Source organism: Euprymna scolopes, chromosome 2 (genome assembly GCF_053919585.1).
Source record: "Euprymna scolopes isolate OS-2025 chromosome 2, ASM5391958v1, whole genome shotgun sequence".
In the NCBI taxonomy this organism is placed as follows: Eukaryota; Metazoa; Mollusca; class Cephalopoda; order Sepiida; family Sepiolidae; genus Euprymna; species Euprymna scolopes.
This window is the reverse complement of record NC_136483.1, coordinates 38,437,618-38,453,657: the sequence shown is the minus strand read 5'-3', so window position 1 is coordinate 38,453,657 and position 16,040 is coordinate 38,437,618. Positions and strand designations below refer to the sequence as shown.

Genomic DNA, 16,040 nt, shown 5'->3' with positions numbered 1-16,040 from the left:
AAGGAGTCATGTGCAACTTTTTTGTTTCATGGTACTTACAAGCATTGTGTATAGGAAAGGTGCAGTGAAATTACAAGTAGACAGGTGAGAATTCCGATATGAAGAAAGTATATTAGGATGGCAAAAATGTTGAGGTTGTATAGAAGTTATCTTGGTGATACTATTAGAGCATAGGAAGAAGCAGGTGCTTGAGGGATTGCAAGAATTACGAATGGATGGAGTTAAGTTCAGAGAAGGTTTGCCATTACTAACCAGCAGAGCGTTACCAGTGTTGAGCAAGGGAAAAGTCTATCAGTTATGCGTGTACAGTGTGATGTATGGAATTGAAACCGGGTGAGTGAGAGTGTTGCATAAATATATAATATGGTGGTGTGTAAAGACTGGGTGAAATCTGATGATCAGTGAAAGATGAAATCTGCACAGTGTAGAAAGATGTGTACAGAACAGGAGACTGATGATAGGATGATGTTGAAAGAATAAGAGTTCTTTGGCTGATGTACAACAGTTTGAGGTAGCATGGTCAATTCATGGAACATGGTTTAATGTCTATTTTATGTGCTGGCATGTGTGAAATGGTTTCAAGAAATTTCCAAACTATCTCTGACCAGGTCTTTATCCCTCTTTAACAAATCCATTTTTATTACTTTCGTGTCTTTGACCTTTCCCTATGAACATGATAGATCTAGAATAATTCAGCTAACACAAAGAATAACTTAAGAAGTTGGCACTTTCGCTGAAAAATTGGGCTGGGATAGTTAACATTGCTACATTATTATATTCTCAAGTTGCAAAGTTAAAAAAAAATTTTTTTTTAATAAAAATAAAAAAATATGGCCACATTTTTTTTTGTCCTTTTTATTCAGATTGGTTTACATTGCAATATCAACAAGAAGTTTGTAAAGTAAAAGCAATGGTGTTCACAAATAGATTTTTTTTTTTTACATTATCATTTTTTTAATGTTTTTTATTTTCATAAATTTTTTTGTAGCAGAAAATCGGAATTAGGTGAAACAGGTCTATCAATTAGATTAGGAAAAACAATTTTATTGCTTGATGTTGCGAGTTTGTCTCTGCTTTATCGTTATTTTCATGGAAAGTGTTCGACTGAGCTTCAATCTATGGTCCCCCCCCTTGCCAAACTTTCACAAGAAACACTAGACTAGCTGAAAACATTATCAATAATTTTCCCCACTCTTTATCTGTGCCTAAACCTAAACATAGATTCCATGATCAAAGCTTCTTTCTTAGAACTGCACGCCTGTGGAATTGTCTTCCGTTTTCCTGCTTTCCAGCTGTCTATAATATGGTTGTCTTCAAGTCCAACGTGAACAAGTTTCTGATGAGCCGTTCCACTTAAGTTAACAAATTTACCGAACTTCCATTACTATATTGTCCTTTTGACTACTCTACACTCTTTAACCCTTATCCTTGAGTGGCCGATCGGCCTTGATAAGTGGTGACGCCTATGTAAAAAAAAATAAAATAAAAAAAAATTTTAAATTATTTTTCAAACTTAAAGAAAAACAAGTTATCTTTTGAGAGATAATGGCATTCGACATTGAAAATGGTGAATGTCAGATTAAATGGCATTAAGACGGTTTCACTGTTTATGCCTATCGACACAAGTATTGGCCTGAAAGGTGCTACTATAGATTTTCTATCACTTACTATTCATGCAATCTCCAATTTTTGTTGGACTGCTAGTTTTAAAATATTTCTTGCTGTATTTTAAACAATGAATTAAATCATAACTTTCAGTTGTAAAGATTATATGGACTAAAAAAAATATTTGGCAAAATAACTCTTTAGTTTTAGGGAACTAAATTTATTGATATATTTAGTTTCTTATTGTCATTTTGTATGGTAAACATTTACTATTTTAAAACTAAAATTGCGTGAATACTGATTAGAATCTGACGTTGTTTGGGCAGATGGGAAGAGATTTGAATGCTAATGATAGAGAATCAGCAGTTGTCGAGCAACTAAGCATAATTAGTGAAACTCACATCTAGAAACAAAATTTAATTAAAATGGTCACTTATCAAAAATATTAAAGAAAATTTCAAATTTCTTTAGCTACAAAGAATGATTTTCTCTTTATTAAAATTTAGAATCAAATTTTAATAAATTTATTGAAATTTATACTTTTTTAAATTAAAAAAGTTTTTTTTAGTTTCTTAATAGTTAATCTTATATTAACGAAAACTATTAATAAAAAAAAACGAGTAAAATTTCAGTATCAATTAAAGAATTCCTACCTTACCAAATAAAATTGATCTAAAATGATTTTAAGTTTATTTTATTAGAAATTAACCGAAAAGTTAAAAACGTCACTTTTTATTTTTTTAATATAAAATTTAATCAGTATTCAAACACTTCATGAATTCATTTTATTTAGGAAACAAGTCGAATAAATTGGGTTAAAAAATGTTTAAAAAGTAATTAGATTATTAATTAAACAGTCAAGGCTTGCTCCAATGTTGAAAAATTACAAAAAATATGGAAATACGAAAATGAGAGATTAAAATGTATCATTAAATATCTTTTTTTCTTTTTTTCAAGCACTAACTAAATGTCAAGTTTTGTTCTGAATTAATGAACTTGAAAAAAATTTCAACTGATAGAAAAAAAATAGTGTTTAAAAGATGATCAATATTTTTACTGACAAATTTTCAAGGAAATAATGTCAGGAAATTAGAAACAATCTATTTTCGTTTACCTTACTTATTAATGACATATTTGTAGAAAAAACTAATTTAAAACTAATTTACTTCTACATAAAGTCATTTTTATTCTAGACAAAAGCTTTGTACATAACCAGAGTGGTGGCAAGTAAGGCAGAAAACGTAAACGCCAAGTATTTGGTCCTTACTTGCTTCCGCCCTGGTTATGTAGTTAGTTTCTGTCCACAATCAAAACGGTTAATGTGGCTTATTTTAATCAGTGACAATTAACAGCAAAATATATTAGTTTAAAACTTATTTAAATATATTTTTAATGCAAATAGGTCACAAAATGATTAGGTAAAATGAAATTGTTTTTCACTAATTTCCTAACAATATTTCCTTTAAAACAAGTAAATGTTGATAATAGTAATGATTACTGTTTAAAATATATTTAACTTTTTGAACTTCTATACCCCCCCCCCGTTATTTTGGTGCAGTTGTGATAACCATAATATATTTCAGGGGATTAATTCTATGAGAATTACATTTGATAAAGTTTAGAGGTTGTGCCACTGCTTCATTTACAAACCAGTCAGATCTAAATGATTGGTTGGGGATCAGTTACAATGAAATTGGTTTGGGCAGAGTTTCAGTGTTCCAAACTTATTTTTACTTACCATGTTTTAGTAAAACAATGAGAAACATGAAAAAACAGTAAATTATAGCAAGATCAAACTAATAGATGGAGAAAAAGACATTTTGTGTATGTGTTAGGAATCAAAAAGGGAGATAACTCCAAGTTTCATCAGTAAACAAAAATAAAAACTGGCTAATACTGTCCCAATTTACAGTTGCAATATTAAAAAAAAAAGATTCTTGTCTAAAATTCCTTCTATATTATAAAACAAATTAAAAAAAAATTGCATGATGTATGTATCCATGAGAAAACGAGAATATTCCAAAAATCATGTAAATTGATCAAGTAGTTTTAACTAAAAAAAAACAAATTTTACAAGTGATCTTTGCTCACCATTTTCTGAGGGGGGGGGGTAAAAACAAAGGAGAAACTTGACAATTCAAAATTTGAGATATGTTGTAATTGCTTAAAAATGATATTTAAAAATAAAATTACTTGATCCATTTAGATGATCTTTGGAATATATTTTCATTTCATCACGGGTACATACATCCTACAGATTTTTCTTTCTGGACAAGAACTGATTAATTATATATATTCAAAGCGTAGATCAGACTAATAGACGGAGAAATGTATCGCTATGGAAATCAATAAAAAAAAATGGGAGATCGCCACTTTGTTTAATGGTTAAATGTGTGGTTAATACCTGCCCCTTACTAGAAAATGATACAGTTGCAATATAAAAATATTTGAACTGAGTTATCTCCCTTTTTTTATACCACATTTTTTTCCTCTCTCGTTCGTCTTTTATCCATATTTTGCATGATGATTAAATTTTCTTTCCGTTCTTAATTTTTTTTTTTTTCTACTAAAACAGTTTTCAGTAAAAATAAGTTGTTTGGAAGCAACATATTTCCAAAACCTAATTCACTGTAATAATTTTAGACCAATTATTAAGATATTATCTTACTATATTGGAGGGATATGCAAGTGATATCGCGATAAATACAAATATTATTCCACATTTATATTACAATTTATAATATGAATAAATATTGCACAGGTTTTGATAAAGCTCATTCCTGAACAACAATGTGAGCGAATGTGCACACACACACACACATATATATATATATGCAAATGTATACACACACAAATCACATTTTTCTAGTAATTTATTCTCATTTCCCATCATGTTGTATATCATCCAATATACTTTTATGTTGTTTTCATATTTACAAAATGGTGTCTGATGAATTGTCTATCTGCAAACTGTCAGAAATCTGGAGAAAATTTATTTTTAAAAAAAATTTGAGTGTTTGGGTTTTTTGTTTTTTTTTAAGAAAAAAAAGTTCCTGCCCCGGCTAGCATAATTCTCTAGACAAATTCCTAGTCATTTTGATTACAAAATCAAGATTTTGAGAGAAGAATGCTGGGTACATTTTTAATTAAAAGAAATGCATTTTTGTATGCGTCACAACACAAGGTAATGATTAGGAAATGTCCAGTTATCTCCCCTTTTCTCTCCAGCGAAATTTTTTTTTCTATTCTGAGCAATATTAATACTGTAGTTTTTTTTTGTTTTTTTTTTTTCTTACATTATTCTCATCGTCCATTTCTGTTTTGCACATTTTTCTTTCTCCATTAATTCCTGGATTTTCATCCGTTTAATCTCTTTGTCCCCCTCCCCCTCAGACAGACGTTCAAGATTGGAATGTGTAAAATAAAAATTATCCTTACACTTTGAGAGTAGGAAAGGGAGGTAGAGAGAGTCTTAACCAAATATGGGGAGAAAGAGAAAGAAAGCATTTTGAGAAGGCAAAAATCTCGAGCCAACAGTTATGGCAAGTTTATTCCACTTCAATATGTCCTTCCACCTGATATGTGAGGCGTAGGTTACGTGATCGTATATGATCACTGTCAATTTCCTTCGTTACTTCACCTGGAAACCAGCCCATTTCATTATCCTCATTCTTTTCACCATAATACCAACCTACAAAAGAGAAAATTCACATTAAACAATCAATTTTTTATGGAAATTATTTATATGGAACTTTATTTTTTTTTTTTTAATTTTAAATATTTCACCTCACATTAGAAATGTACCAAAATACTTTGATCCCCCCCCCCCCAATAAAGCAAACAAATTGCTTAATCTGATTTAAAATTTTAAATTCTGCCAGTTCGAACGTCATAAGTCAAATACAAATAAGCAAAAATTTATAGATGCTAGAAAAAAATTGTAAAAGAGAAATAGTTACAACCAAAAGAAGGCATGCTGAAATATACAGGAAGTGCATAGAATCCCAGAAGATAGCTCATAATTTTAGGAAAATCTATAATAGTGTAGTGAATAAAGGACAATCAGTAATTTTCCATTATCCAACAACATGAAGGTTGCATACACAACAACCAAGAAGGTGGAACAGCTTGCCCTGTGATTCACCTCCAACTCCACCTTAGAGCCAACAAACAACTCTCCCAAATTTTCCTATGTCAACTGAAGCCACACTTGATGTAAAAAATCACCCTTTCTCATGTTCACAATGTCATAAAAATACATAGCATGTGGGCCTGATCTTATCCCTGCTATATTAATTAAGAAATGCTCAGCTGAGCTAGCCCCCTGTACTTTCCAAGCTCTACAATAAATACCTTGCTGAATCTTGCTTCTCTAATAGCTGGAAGATGGCCTCTGTGGTACCAGTGTACAAGAATTCTGGTTAAAGGACTGACCTTCTCAATTATCGCAATATCAGATTCCTCCCCTTCTTTGCTAAAATCTTTGAGACCTTAATCAATCCACCAGTTCACAAAAGCTAATCTTCTCTCTGACAAATAGTATTGATTTAGGCAATGTCATTCTACTGTAGACATTTAGACAGTCATCCCTGAACGCATATACCATGCACTGGATAAGGTGGGTGAAGCAAGGGTTTTAGCCCTTGATATATCAGAAGCCTTTGACAAAGTCTGGCATGAAAAGCTGCTAATGAAAATTAGGTTGTACTGGACATATACTAAATATAATTACATCCTTGTTAGACAATAGAACCATCCAGGTTGTCATTGACAGCATAATATTAATGCAGGGGTGCCTCAGAGGTCAATCTTTGGACCATTATTATTGCTGATATTCATTAACGACTTCCTGATAATATTGTGTCTGAGTTGGATATATTTGCTGCTGATACAATGCTCTATAACATACACAAGGGAAAAACGGATGCATACAAATCTAAGACAATGGCAGAATTGTTAGAAAATGACCTCCAGACCCTAGTAGAATGAGGCAGTAAATGAATGGTAGCATTTAATGTTAGTAAAACTAAGTTACTCTCCTTTAACAATTACAAGATGCCTCTCCAGCCACCGATGAAAACTTCTAACACCCGAAAGTATCCTTTACCTCTATAAGGCCACTATTCGCCCATGTATGGAGTATTGCTGTCATATTTGGGCCAGTGCATCGGCTACTAGTCTCTCGCTCCTTGACAGGGTTCAAAAGGGTCGCAAATCTGATAGGCCCTAAACTGGCATTTAAACTTCAGCCTCTGTCCCATCGTCGAAACGTTGCATCCCTCTGCCTGTTCTACAAGTATTATAATGGTGAATGCTCTGAAGAACTGCAAGCACTTGTGCCCCCACGACGTGAACACCCTCGACAGACCCGACAAGCTGCAAAATCCCACCCCCACACTGTAGAGATCCCTAGATGTAAAAGATCTTTCTACTCCAGTAGTTTCTTCCCCAGAACTGCTAGACTTTGGAATTCCATTCCAGGTCACTGCTTCCCCAACTGTACTGACATGCATAAGTTCAAGTGCAACGTGAACCAACATCTCGCTGCCCTAATCCCTACATAGTACCCCAGTAGATGTTTCCCCTGATAGTAGCCCCCTACACCAAAGTGGCAATGTGCCTTGTTTGGGGTGAAAATGTAATAAAAAAAAATTAAAAAAAAAAAAAAAAAAAAAAAAATGACAAATACCACCCGACTTGAGAATTCTTCCTTCAAAATCCTCAGCTTAATATTCCTTAATATCCTGACTACAACCTGGATGTCTTCAGATCCAACATTAGCAAGTTTCTAATGAACCACCCCAAACACTTTATTAAATCTCCACACTAATGTACTGTACTTGCAATAACCCTTATCCCTGAGTGGCTTCTGGGCCTTGATAAGTGGTGACCACTGTGTAAAAAAAATTCACAGGAAATATGAACTGGAACAAATACAGAGGAGATTGTGAAGGCTGCTGCAAAGAAGGTGGGTTCCCTCTATCGTGCTAGAAGACTACTCACACCTGATAGTATCCTGTACCTCTACAAGGCCACCATTCCCCATGCATGGAGTATTGTTGCCACATCTCAGCTAGTGCATCTCCCACTAGTCTCTCTCTCTCTCTCTCTTTGATAGGGCCGAAATAGTTTTTAATCTAATAGCTCCCACTTTGTCAACTAAGCTCCAATGTTTATCCAATCACCACAATGTTACATCTCTGTGCTTGTTTTATAAGTATTTTAATGGAATGTGCTCTGATGAACTTGTTGCATTTGTGCCCCCTCAGCAACAAAATCACATTTCTTCACTGCTGAGGTCCCTAAATGCCATAAAGCTTTTCTACTTTAATAGTTTCTTCCCTTGAACAGCTAAACTTTGGAATTCCCTTCCTGCTGCTTGCTTCCCTGACCACTGATATGTAGAAGTTTAAATGTAATTTAAACCAACATCTTGTTAATCTTTCCTAGGCATGGTCCCAAATAGTAGCCCCTTACGTCCTAGTGGCAATATGCCTTGTTAGGGGTGAACACAAGTAAAAAAGAAAAAGAAAAAAAAGGGGACGAGTGTATAATTATTTGAGATAAAACTGAATGAATTAAATAATAGTAATGAATTTACAAGAACATTTTGTGGTTTATCTGATGTACTGTTTAAGAAAAAATATGTATATTCTGATTTTTTGTCATTGTCTACACTTTTTAAGTGTGATATCTAATTTGACTCTTAACTAAATTTCAAACTGCTTACATTTTTTTAAAAATGCACCTACCCAGCAACATTTTTAGAGTTAAAAAAAAAAAAAAAAAATGAAATTTGATTGCATAGAAAAAAATTACATTCAGATATCCGAGTACAGAAGTGATGGAACATGATGGCTGTCCACATTGAAATAAATATTTTTATAAAAATTATAACTTTATAAACTCAAATAGTAAAAGAAATAAAATGGAATTCAAATATACTGTTCAAGCAAAGAAATGGCTTCATAAGTATTAGTCAAACTCTGCTTCTTCAAATACATTAAGAGGTGATATGCTGACTTTGAAGAATGCAATTGTACAGATGCTGAAAACTCAAATCAAACAAATTTGGTAGTTGTTCCAAAAAACATCAAAAGCATAAATGTGAGAGTATCGTTGGATATGATGCTGATGTTGATGGTGGCGATGAAGTTGATGTTGCAATGCTGATGATAATGATGGAAAGAAAGAATATTGTTACAAAAGGTTGTTAGGATATCAATGTAATGCGTGTACACTCTTTTTTATTTTATTTTTTTACATGGAGGTCACCACTTATCAAGGCCCAGAAGCCACTCTGGGATAAGTGTTATTGCGTGTACAGTAATCAATGGGATAGTATCGTAGTAATCGGTAGTATTGGAGATTTAATAAAGTGTCTTACTTAAGGGGGCGGGCACAGATGGATACGTTTCCAACCAGTTTCCCAGACCAGCAAGAACAACATGCATCACTTCTAGATCTGTTTTTGACTACAATTCCCGATGACTGTAACGAATGCCCATAGCCCTCGAGGGAACGCCGAACATGCAGTAGTAATGGTTGAAATCGCCCTAAACTCTCGAGCCAAAACTGAAGAGCCACTGCTCAAAACAACGAGATATTATAAAAAGGCTGACTGGGAAGCCATCAGGGATCTCATCAGGGATGCTCCATGGCAAAATATTTTTTCACTTCCTGCTGAAAATTGCACAAATGAGACACTGAATGGTTCAAAACGGCAATTGAAGCATATGTTCCCATGCGCAAATTCTATAGCAAGCCCCACTCTCCCCAATGGTTTACTTCTACTTGTGCAGCTGCCATAGCGCAAAGGCAGCATGCGTACCACAAATTTAACTGACATAAGTCCAGATCAAACAGACAGAAGTATATAGAAGCCAGAAATAACTGTAAGAAAGAAATAGCGACAGCTAAAAGAGAATTTACTGAAACCACTAAAAAACGCATCAAAGCACAGAAATTAGGAACCCGTGACTTCTGGAAAATCTACAATAGTGTAGTAAATAATGGGCAATCAGCAATTCCCCCATTATCCAACAATCATGAGATTGTTTGCTCTGCAACTGAGAAGGCTAACATGCTTGCTAGACGGTTTGCCTCCAACTCCACACTGGACTCTGCTAACCACCCCCTTCCTGAGTTTCTTTTGCAGACAGATGCCACACTAGACGATCTGAAAATCTCCCCTTCTCAGGTGCATGCTATCATAAAAAATCTTGACACTGCAAAAGCATGTGGACCTGATCTCATCCCGGCTGTGCTATTAAAAAAGTGTGCCGCCAAAGTAGCTCGAGTTCTCTCCAAACTTTACAACAAATGCCTTAATGAATCTTGCTGTTTTGCCTGCTTAAAAACTGCTTCTGTGGTACCCGTTTTCAAGAATTCTGGCAAAAGAACTGACCCAGTAAATTATCACCTCATTAGCCTCCTCTCACTTTTCGCCAAAATATTTGAGACCCTAATTAACCAAGCTCTAGTCCATCACCTTACAGATGCTAAACTTCTTACTGACTAACAATATGGATTTAAGCAAGCCCGTTCCACAGCAGACATCCTAACTGTAATCTCTGAACATATATACCATTCACTGGACAAAGCGGGGGAGGGTAGAGCAGTAGCTCTATATATATCTAAGGCTTTTGACAGGGTATGGCATGAGTGTCTTCTCAAGAAAATCAGATCATACGGTATCACTGAAAGAATACATAACATAATTAAATCCTTCTTAGATAAGAGAAAAATCCAGGTTGTCCTTGACGGTCTTACATCTAAACAATATGATATAAATGCGGGAGTGCCTCAGGGGTCTATCCTTGGATCACTGCTATTCTTAATATTAATAAATGACCTCCCTGACAAAATTGTCTTTGAGATGGGTATATATGCTGCTGACACCACACTCTATAAGAGACACGACAGGAAAACAAATGAATACATATCTAAAGAAATGGCAGAAACACTAGAGGATGACCTCCGATCCGTGGTGGAATGGGGACAAAAATGAATGGTCACATTCAATGCTGCCAAGACTAAACTTCTTCAATAATTACAAGAAACCTTCCCTACCACCAATAGCAATAGCCAATGACTCTTTATCTGAAAGTACATCTTTTAAACTCCTCAGCCTAACGTTCACAGGAAACAGGAGTTTGAAAAATTACATTGAGAACATTGTCTCTTCCGTGCTAGAAAGCTATTAATGCCTGAAAGTATCCTATACCTCTATAAGGCCACTATTCGCCCATGTATGGAGTATTGTTGTCATATTTGGGCTGGTGCATCTGCCACTAGTCTCTCGCTCCTAGACAAGGTTCAAAAGAGAATCTCCAATCTGAAAGGTCCTGAACTGTCATCTAAACTTCAGCCTATGTCCCATCGACGAAATGTTGCATCCCTCTGCCTGTTTTACAAATTAAAACGGTGAATGCTCTGACGAACTGCAAGCACTTGTATCCCCTCGACGTAAATACCCCCCCGACAAGCAGCAAAATCCCACCCCTTCACAGTAGAGATCCCTAGATGTAAGAGAGCCTTTTACTCCAGTAGTTTCTTCCCCAGAACCGCTAGACTTTGGAATTCCCTTCCTGGTCCCTGCTCCCCCAACTGTACTGACATGCAGAAGTTCAAGTGTAACGTGAACCGACATCTTGCTGCCCAACTCCCTACACAGTACCCATGATGCTTTAGTAGCCCCCTGCACCAAAGTGGCAATGTGCCTTGTTTGGGGTGAAAATGCAATAAAAAAAAATAAATAAATAAAAAAATTTGTTTATATTGGACTTGAAGACATCCAAATCCAAGTTGTAGTCAGGTGGGAAACAGGCAAACGGAAGAGAATTCCACAGTTGTGCACTTCTAAGAAAGAAGCTTCGCTCCTGGAATCTACGCTTGGATTTAGGCACAGATAAAGAGTGGGGAAAATTAATCGCCGTGATTTCAGCCAGACAGATGTTTTTTGTGAAAGATTGATGAGGGGGGACTAGAGATTGAAGCTCAGACGAGCACTTGACATGAAAATAACGATAAAACAAAGACAGGCTCGCAACGTTTCTTCTGTGGCAGAGAGGTTGTAGGGAACAGAAAAGGGCATCCCCCACTAAGCCACAAAGTCTATTTTGTACTCTGTTAAGGCAGGATAGACTGTTTTTAGCAGCTCCTGCCCAGATGTGGCATTGTGACAGCAGTATTCCATCCTTGGCTTTTATACAGATAGAGAATTGCATCAGATATCTTCTGGAGCAGTAAAAGGATCCCACCAATCTTCCCAGCAGCCTTGGCAACAGATTTGATGTACTTGTTCTATTTCAGATTAGGAGTAAAGGTCAAGCTCAGAAGCTTGTCAAAACATGAGGCCTCCCCAAGACGAGAGCCATTCATTTCAATTGATGACAGATGAGGATAAAAACGTTGATAATGTAAAGATAGAAGCTTGGTTTTAGATGCATTAAAAATAATCAGCCACTCCTTTCTCCATTGTCCCACGTGTTCAAGATCAGAGGAGAGAGAATCAGAAAAGTCTACGAATGATGTAAGGATGTGATTTGGAAGATCATTAATGTAGATCAGGAAGAGAGTTGGGCCCAGGATGAATCCCTGAGGGATTCCAGCATTAATACTGTTAGCTTCTGATTTTTGCCCATCAACTTCTCTTATGAACCTATCAGAGATAAATGATTTAATAATTGAGAAAACACTTCCAGTTATACCGTACCTGGAGATCTTGTGAAGTAGGCCCTTATGCCATACCTTATCGAAGGCCTTTGATATGTCAAGAGCAATTGTCCTAGAAAGGAAGCCTTTGTCGAGAGATTCACTAATCTTATAAATCTGTTTTATTTCATGATAATTTCCGTTAACATAAATGGCCATTGAAAAAGAACACTAACTGAAAACATGATGTTCCAATATAAAGATATTTTTTTTTTTTTTTTAAATGTAAGAAATGGCACCTTCTGGTGATTTGACAAGTTCATCTGAATAGGCCACTTCTGTTAAGAAAAAGTAGTTAACCAAATTCTGGGTGGTCAAAATTTATTCGGTTACCCAAAATATAGCTCAGATGTTATGAGTTTCTTTGGATAAGGAAAAACAAGATGGTAGATACAAAGTCAAGTGTATCAATTATTGTCCAGGGAATTTGATCACTCCCAAAAAGTAACAAAAAATCATTTTTTTACTCATTCAAAATGGCCTTTCGAAAAAACAAAAAACCCTTGGTTATGCAAATGAAACAAACAAAAACAAAAAGTGGTACACTCCCATATGAGTGATGGTGAAAGGTAGAGATCCAATGGAGGGTGAAGGCAATGAACCCTTCTGTTGAGAGTGGCTGTCAGAGATTTTGAGAATTTCAAAAACTGCAGAGATTGGTTTTCTGAAAATTGTGAAATGGAATTCTGGGAATTGGATTCATATAATAAAAGGCAAAAATAGCCCAGAGATCATGCTCTGATAGCTGTCTGGGGCTTTCATACCAATCAGAGAGGAGTCACTGACTTGAGACACTCACGCCAGTGGGGCCACATGATTCAGAGAAAAAGAACCCTTAATTTAAGTCTCACTCTGCTCAAAGCTACTGAATCTATACTGTGCAGAGACAATCCCCGGACTTAGGGTTATTTGTCAAAACTTTACTAATAGAAGCCATCAGTCTCTGAATATTTGCATCTCGTGTCAGAAACTTATAAACGATCAATTTTTTTTTTTTTTTTTTAACTTTCAGTGAATAATTATTTTTTTGTTTATAAGAAAAATGACCAGTTTCTTTTTTTATTTGTTGATTGCCTATCGAATTGAAGGTGCAGTCGATTCCAGATCTACCCTGACTCCAACAAGATAGTGAAGATACAGACCAAGCCGTTGTGAAAAGAGAACTCAGCATGAAGTTGAAGTGACGTAAAGTCAGCCAAAATAAAGTGTTTTCACACAAACTTAGGGTTGTGCACATTTTGTGCATTCTGAGCACCTGAGCGATATTCTCCAGTGACCAATGAGAGTCTGGTCACTCTTGAAGGGTCCACCACTAGAGTTAAAAATGTAGCCTCTGAAACTTAGGGTTAGTGCACATTTTCTTGTCTGTGGTGCTACATAAACATTTTTCGTCAATCATGATACAGCAGAGTTTTTTTTTTTTTTTACAAAGGCATCACCACATTATCAAGGCCCAGAGGCCACTCAAGGATAAGGGTTAAAGAGTGTACAGTAGAAATTGGTCAATATAGTAATCATTAGTAATGAAAATTTGGTAAATTTAATAACTTATATGGAACGGCTCATCAAGAACTTATTTACTTTAGACTTGAACACAACCATATTGTAGTCAGCCGGAAAGCAGGAAAACGGAAGACAATTCCACAGGCGTGCAGTTCTAAGAAAGAAGCTTTGTTCATGGAATCTACGTTTAGGTTTAGGCACAGATAAAGAGTGGGGGAAATTATTGATAGTGTTTACAGCTAGACGAGTGTTTCTTGTGAAAGTTTGGCGAGGGGGGACCATAGATTGAAGCTCAGTTGAATACTTTCCATGAAAATAACGATACATCAGAGACAAACTCGCAACATCTCTTCTGTGAGATAGAGGTTGCAAGGAGGAGAAAAGGACATCTCCTACGAGGCTACGAAGTCTATTTTGAACTCTATCAAGGCAGGACAAGTCCTTTCTAGCAGCTCCTGCCCAGATGTGGCAACAGTATTCCATCCTTGGACGTACCTGGCTCTTATATAGATAGAGAATAGCATCAGCAGTGAGATATCTACCGGATCGATAGAAAGATCCCACCATTTTTCCAGCGGCCTTGGCAACAGATTTGATATACGTGTTCCATTTAAGATCAGGAGTAATGGTCAAGCCCAGAAGCTTGTCAAAACTTGAGGCCTCCTGAAGACAAGAGCCATTCATTTCAATTGATGACAAATGTGGATTAGAATGTTGATGATGTAAAGAGAGAAGCTTGGTTTTAGATGCATTAAAAGTAACCAGCCACTCCTTTCCCCATTGTACTACGTGCTCAAGATCAGAGGAGAGAGAATTGGAGAGAACTTGGTCGTTTACTGTCTTAGATGTGGTACCATAAATGGTAGTGTCGTCAGCATAAATGTCTACAAATGATGTAAGGATATGATTTGGAAGATCATTAATGTAGATCAGGAAAAGAGTTGGGCCCAGGATGGATCCCTGAGGGACACCGGCATTAATACTGTGAGCTTCTGATTTTTGTCCCTCAACTACTACTCTTATGAACCTATCAGAAAGAAATGATTTAATAATTGAGAAGACATTTCCAGCTATACCAAAGCTAGAGATCTTATGAAGTAAACCTTTATGCCATACCCTATCAAAGGTTTTAGATATGTCAAGAGCAATTGCCCTAGAAAGATTGCCACCGTCGAGAGATTTGCTAATCCTATGCGATATAACTGTAAGGACATCTGCTGTAGATCTAGCAGAACGGAAACCATATTGAGTGTCACTAAGAAGGTTATTTTTGTTGAGATGGTTGATTACTTGTGTATTTAACACAGATTCTAGCAACTTACTCATGACGCACAGGAGACTTATTGGCCTGTACTGAGAGGGGGATGAGCGATCACCTGAATTCTTAAATACAGGGCATACTGATGAGATTTTCCAGGGAGATGGGAAACTATTCTCCTTAAGACAACGTTTAAACAGTTTTGTAAGTATGGGCGCTAGTTCAGGTTGAAGTTTTTTGAGTACTATAATTGGAATACCATCAGGGCCAGTTGCTTTACTCGAATCAAGGTTTTTGATTAGCTTCGCAACATCACGTACAGATATACGTATATCACATAGCGTGTTTTCTGATACAGGAGGAAATATTGGGGGTTGGCGGTCTTGGTCGCAAAGGGTAGAATTAGCTGCAAAGTTCTTGACAAAGAGTTTGGCTTTGTCTGATGCTGACGAGATTACCTCAGGTCCATTGATAATAGTTGGGATGGAGCACACGCTTCTGTTCAGGATTCTGTTTGCTATTTGCCAAAACTGGTGGGAACCAAGCCGCTGCTCAGCTACTTTGGACTTAACAGATTGAGCATACAACTCTCTTGCGTTCCTTATTACTTTCTTACAATGGTTGCTGGCAGTCCTGAAAACGGCTTTAGTTTCCATACATCTATTACGTTTGAAGCAGTGGAAAAAGTGATTTCTGTGCGCAATGGCAGCAGCACATTCTGGAGAGAACCATGGCTGGCTGTTAGGTTTTTGCTGAAACTTTTTAGAGGGTATGAAATGGTCAATACCTACAATTAACCATTCAGTTAGGTCTAATACTATAGAGGACACATCCTTTTTAAACATGGAATGCAGAGGTAGATCAGATATAAATGTACGGAAGCTATCCCAGTCAGCCTTAGTGTATCGATATACTGTACAATGAAGAGGTACGTCTGGGGACTTATTACATTTCATTT

General features: G+C 36.0%; 1 protein-coding gene across 3 annotated transcripts in view; it reads right to left on the bottom strand.

Annotated features, from left to right (window-relative positions):
* Nucleotides 1-4,732: 4,732 nt before the first annotated feature.
* LOC145291179 (uncharacterized) overlaps nucleotides 4,733-16,040 on the bottom strand; it is a 315,627-nt gene continuing 304,319 nt past the window's right edge. For all 3 annotated transcript variants that reach the window (XM_080136747.1, XM_080136757.1, XM_080136763.1), the window contains exon 21: nucleotides 4,733-5,296. In XM_080136747.1, coding sequence (XP_079992873.1) covers nucleotides 5,154-5,296 — 143 coding nt within the window. In that variant the 3' untranslated portion in view covers nucleotides 4,733-5,153. The remainder of the gene's footprint in view (nucleotides 5,297-16,040) is intronic.